We start from the raw sequence: 6000 nt of genomic DNA on the forward strand, positions 1-6000 counted from the left end.
TCTGTGTGGTTTTTTTTTATCAAAATGAAAGCATTTTTTTTTTAAATCCTGTTATATGCAAAGAAAGTCCCAAACAGAATTTGCATGGAATTGTATTAGGCAGAAACATTGCTTTTTATAGTGTAGTCAGTGTTGATAATGAGTATTTTAAGATGGTATGAGGCACATTAGCTGCTTAATGTAAATGCAATCAAAGTTTTCCCAGGAACTGTAAAAAGGTCCTTGTGTTCAATGAAGTAGTCAGACTTCAGTGGAAGCTGGTCAGGGCCTACAACTATTTTTTAAAATCCCAAGTGAAACTTAGGAAAACCTGGCACAGTGAGGTGTTTATGGCACTAGAGAGAGCTGCTCACTTGTGTTTTAAAGATGCAAACACGAGCCGTTCTAGCTACACAGCACAGATGAGTTTTTACCTGCTGGGCCTGGGTAACCATGTCCTTGTAGACGGTGTCTAAGCTGACATTGGACAGAGTTATCAGCGCCGACACGATGGTCTGTGCTTGCTCCTTCCCAAAGCCTGGGGCACAATTGAAGGATGACAAAAGAAGGTGATATTAAAAGCCTGGATGAAGAGCAAGAGGTGCATAATAACCTGAGACACTCAAGTGCCACACCTAACCACAGTGGCACATGGACATTCACACAGTGACTGAAAACTCTCAGCCAGGAGCCAGTCACTGTGACTTTAACTAGAAAAATCACAGACTTAATGCTGCAAAAATCTGAAGCACAGTAACTTTTAATATATGAAAGTCTATACATGCAGCTGACAGAAAGACCAAATTTCTTCCAAATACAAGATTCATGTTCAAGTGTTATAAAAATAATTTAGCAAAACTTTACTTCTTAATGAACTTTAGCTTTCTGTTAAAACCAAACTTACCTCGAACTACAAAGCATGTGTTTTATAGACTAATAAGAAGTAATTCTGCATGTATTGAAATTGTCCTGCACAGATATGAACACATGCAAACCTGATTTTTGAACTGCTGCATCCATTGCCTGCAGAATGAACTCAAACTGGGATTTTTGCTTTCTGATGATAAAAAGTACACTTTGTCCATAGCTTGGTGTGATTTTGAAATGTTAAAGATGATGTGTGGTGAATAAAGGGAAAAAAAAATTGCTCTCATTTTAGCCATATCTGGTCAAATGCTGAACTTCTGGATTTATGTCCAACAATCTGATATGTTGTGTTTCAACTACTCCATTGTATAAGCTGGTATAAATCAACATTGAAAAATACTTTCAAGACAAGTTATTTAGAGAACTATGCCACTGCTCCCTTCCAAAATACCGATACTGTCAAGCTGCATTATTGGCTTACACGTCTAAAAAAGCTACACATGTTTTATCTTCCTTTCAGTAAGAAGTGTCATAGTATTGCTTCAGTTTCTCTGCATTTTCAGGGTTTACTTAAGCTCTTGCCAATACCTTATTTTGCTCTTCCTCCATATAGCAAGAAATGTCTGTGGTTTGTAAAAGTTTAGAGAATGTGGAAAAATTTATATGAGCAAGGGACTGGAGCCTGAAAACTGCCTAAAGCTTTGGAAAAACTAAAATGCCTCTCTTACTTTTGTGGTTTGGCCTATAAAGACCTGTCACTGTGGTACTGAAGTATCTGTAGAAGTTATGGAACAAATTAAACTGAGTAACAACCAGCACCAGACAGACTTCACCCCACAAGTTCTAAAGGAGCTCAAAGAAGAAATAGCTGAATCAATCCTTGGGATAAGCAACATTTCACAGCCCACCCTGGTCATCTGTGGACTGGAAAATAACAATGCCACTTTTTAAACACAGTTCTAAAGAGATGTAGGGAAGTAAGGGTTGTCAAGTCTGACAAGCATGAAAAAAAAAAAGCATTGTTAGCAGACTATTGGGAATCTTTTACCTACTAAAACATATTATTAGTATTATAACTAAATGGTGGAAACAATCCTAACCTCTGACTGTATATAGTTCCTATTGTCACTTGGGATTTTGAAAGATAGTTGCTAGTCTGATGAAGACATCAGCTCAATGCTTATCAGGGATCATTAAAGCAAACCAAACCCTTTGGAATTACTAGGAAAAGGATCAGAGAACAAAACAGACACAACATGACATTACTATTCAAATCCATAGGACATTCAGTTGTCAAGTAATGCCAGCATTGTTCCCTGAAGACATGAAATGGAATGGAATGTGACAGGATCAGAAAATATTAACAGAGGGGCAGAATGAATAATCAAAAATATGGAAAAGCTACTGCTTTAGGAGAAATGCAACAAGTTATGATTTTTGTATTTGGAGAGATTAAATGTTCACTTCTCACTAAAGAGCTGAGGGCATCAAATTCACCTCATGGACACCAGATTCTGCATAAACAAATGATGTGGATGCCTGAAATTCCATGAGAAAGGATGTTTTGGGTACTGATCAGTTTGTAGTGGATCAGGGACTAAATAAACTTGTAAAAAGATATCCATTGAAGGTTACTAAAACTCACACCTGACTCAAAATACCTCCAGGGTGACAGAAATTGGAGACTTGGAAAGGACAAGAGGATGTGTGACATACATGTGCCCTGTTTTAACACTGCTCTGCAGCTCTTGACTCAGCTGCTGTAAGGAGACAGAACCCAGGGCTGGATGGACCCTTCACCTGACTTCAGCCAGTGTCACTCACAACAGAAGTGCAGGCAGTAAGATTGTATCACAGCACCATGCTGCTGAAAATATTTCTAACAAGGAAAAAAACTCCTTCACTTACTATTAGCAGGCTAGTAGAAGGATTTTCTTTAAAAGCTTCATTTTTGCTATGAAAGTCTTTAGCTGTTACTTTACAATTGTTAACTGTATTGTGTTCCTCAGCTGCAGACACTACATAAATCTGCCTACAGCTACAAATGAGGTAAATACAATGTAGTAGTTACTTGTATGGCACAGCATCAGATGCCTCTCTTTCACCAGCCTCCTCAAGAGGCTGCCAAAACATTTTATACCACCAAGTACTGGTACTCCAGGGGAGCTGATAGCACTCAAAGTTACAGTACTTAATATTAAAAGTTTTCCTTTGAATTATTTATCAGATATCACTTACCATGGGCTTCCAGATCTTGCACTAAAGCATGGGTATCAAAAGTCACCTTCCTCTGCTCCAGGGGAGTGATGTCCACTCTTCTGACATCATATGACTTCCTAATGAATGTGGCAGCAAAACCTGGAAGTAACAAAACATGCCTTAATTTTAACCCAATTGGCTTATCATGCAATACACTAATTTCTTTCATCACAGAAAAGCTGCATGGATGTTGCAACAAAAAGCTGTGTTACAGCACTCACCAGAAACCACCAATCCCTTTTGCACAGGAAGTTTACACCAACTGGGACTCACAGATCTATCCTAAGTGCATTCATGTAACTGTGCATACAGACAAGCATCCTGATACAACACAAATAAACCACCACAGCCAATTGTTTTATAATTTGGAAACACCGCTTAAATAATTTTCTTACTAGCAAAACACTGAACGACTTCATGCAAATAACCATTCTGTGCTATTTTACTTAAACTGCTGAACCTTAATTCCAACAGCTTTTTATTTTGCCACAGAATCACAGGATGGCTTGAGTTGGAAGGGGCCATAAAGATCATCTCATTCCAACCCCCCTGCCATGGGCAGAGACACCTTCCACTAAACCAGGTTGCTCCATGCCCCATCCAGCCTGGCCTTGAAAACTTCCAGGGCTGGGGCATCCACAGCTTCTCTGGGCAAGCTGTGCCAGTGCCTCAGCACCATCACAGCAAAGAATTTCTTCCTTATATCTAATTCAAACCTCTCATTTTCAGAGAATTCCTCAATCACATTCTTTTTACATATTCTTCTATCACTATGCTTTTCAGCAAGGAGAGTGGCTTCTGTGAACATAAAGCTACAAGGTTTTTTTAGAAATATATGCAAGTCCAATTTTCATGATGAATTAATTTATTGGTTCACTAGTAAAGTAACTGGGCAGTAAAGGGATATGTTTGCATCTAATACCTCAGAGACTGGGTACACCTAATCTCTAAATAGGTATCAGTTAACCTCAGTTTTTGTTAAAGATCTACTCTATTTATAATGTGAGTGCCTTCCCACAAACGTTTCACTGCTTCTTCTACTTTTATTTCAAGCATATGTTCCTCTTCACCTTATGTTTATGTGGCTTTGCATATTACAGATTCTGGTTAATTCTTTTTTACCTAAGCAGCCCTGTTACTTCTTAATCCATGTTTATTTGAAACCTTATGCACTGCTGGCTCTCTGCCTTAACCAATTTGTTCTGTGTCTTATCCAGACTGCTACTCAAAAGCTTTGTATCATTTAAACAGCAGGGAATTTATACTGTGCCACTACTAGACAAATCAAGTTACGTGCTGGCTTACAAGTACTATAAAGATCTGGCCATAACTAAACTAGCCACAGCATCCAAATTAATAACTGTATTAGAGCTAAGAAGCACCGAAGACTACACACATAATGAAAGCCAACTCGTTTTCATGGAGCTGTACCAGCTTTCAAACGCACAGCTCTTTTCTTCTAAACGCACGGGTGGATTTTTTCAGAGGGTTGAACAACTTCATCGCAGAGACGCTGTCTCAGGAAACCTGATGTTACAGTTCTGGTTGCCTCGCCACGCTGCTCTTGTCCCTACTGCTCCACTCCGGCAGTCTCGACTGAATGCTCCTCTCCAGCCCGGGGCTGAGAAAATCACTCCACAAAACCTGAGACTCCTTTCGGTGACACCCTTCTGCCCCCCTCGGTAACTCCTACCGCTCCTCCCGTCCCCAGCACCCCTGCCAGCCCCGCACGCCGCTCACCCGGCTGCTGCCGCCCGTGGAACTCACCCCTTAAGGGTCACAGCCCCGAGGGAAGGCGCTCAGCGCTCCCTCACACGGCACCCGCGGCCGCTTCCAGACACCGAGTGCGGCCAGCGCCCTGCGCAGCCCCAGCGCCGCTCACACAGCCGGGCCGGCGTCACCCAACCCCGGCAGCCGCCCACCCCGAGGGGCCGCCTGGGGGCCGCGGGACCGAGCACGGCGCTGCGGCGCCTCTCACCTCTGCGCGGAGCCGGGGGCAGCCAGGCCGGGATGGGGAGCAGGAGCGGGCCGGCCCAGGCGCGGAGCGCCGCGCTGCTCCCGGCGCCCCTCATAGCGCCCCAGCCCGCCGCTTCCGCGCGCTGCCTTCCGCTTCCGGCCGGCCCCGCGGGACACGCTGGGTACTGTAGTCCGCGGTTTCCCTGCAGGCCCGGCCGGAGGCGGCGGCGCAGCGCCCCCTTGCGGCTGGGAGGAGCCTCAGCCGGCGCCGCGCAGCGGGAGCCGCTGCGTTCCGTGATGCGCCGGGAAACCACCTTAAACATCACCTAGTTCCATGGGCAGAGACAGCTTCCACTAGACCAGGCTGCTCCAAGCCCCATTCAACCTGGTCTTGAGCATTTCCAGGGATGGGACATCCACAGCTTCTCTGGGCAACCTGTGCCAATGACCCACCCCCCTCAGGGTAAAGAATTTCTTCTTAATATCTAATCTAAACCTACCCTCTCTCAGTTTAAAAGCATTGCCCCGTGTCCTGTCACTATTGGCCCGTTCAAAAAGTCTCTGTCCTTTTTTTCATAAGCCCCATCAAGGTGCTGGAAGGCCACAGTGGGATTATATCTGAAGCCTTCTCCAGCTCCCTCAGCCCGTCTGTTTTAGGAGAGGTGCTGCACCCCTTTGATCACCTTTGTGGCCTCTCCTGGACTTGCTCCAACAGATCTACATCCTTCTTGTGCTCAGGACTCCACAGCTGGCCACAGCACTCCGGGTGAGGTCTCACAAGGGCAGAGCAGAGGGGCAGAATCCCCTCCCTCGCCCTGCTGGTCTCGCTGCTTTTGCTGGACACGGTTGGATCTCCGGGCTGTGAGCACACATTGCCAGGTTGTGTCCAGCTTTTCCTAAGTGAGAGCCCCCAAGTCCTTCTCCTCAGAGCTGCTCTCA

At 44.5% G+C, this 6000-nt stretch overlaps 1 protein-coding gene across 1 annotated transcript in view; it reads right to left on the reverse strand.

Annotated features, from left to right (window-relative positions):
* CCDC90B (coiled-coil domain containing 90B) overlaps window positions 1-5216 on the reverse strand; it is a 10791-nt gene extending 5575 nt beyond the window's left edge. The window contains exons 1-3 of the mRNA XM_085065614.1: window positions 5084-5216; window positions 3085-3204; window positions 414-517 (exon numbers count right to left, since the gene is read on the reverse strand). Of these exons, the coding sequence (XP_084921740.1) occupies window positions 414-517; window positions 3085-3204; window positions 5084-5177 (318 nt within the window). The 5' untranslated portion in view covers window positions 5178-5216. The remainder of the gene's footprint in view (window positions 1-413; window positions 518-3084; window positions 3205-5083) is intronic.
* Between the last annotated feature and the right edge of the window lie 784 nt (window positions 5217-6000).

The sequence above is a fragment of the Lichenostomus cassidix genome, chromosome 1 (genome assembly GCF_008360975.1).
Source record: "Lichenostomus cassidix isolate B80296 chromosome 1, HeHo_3.0, whole genome shotgun sequence".
NCBI classification, from domain to species: Eukaryota; Metazoa; Chordata; class Aves; order Passeriformes; family Meliphagidae; genus Lichenostomus; species Lichenostomus cassidix.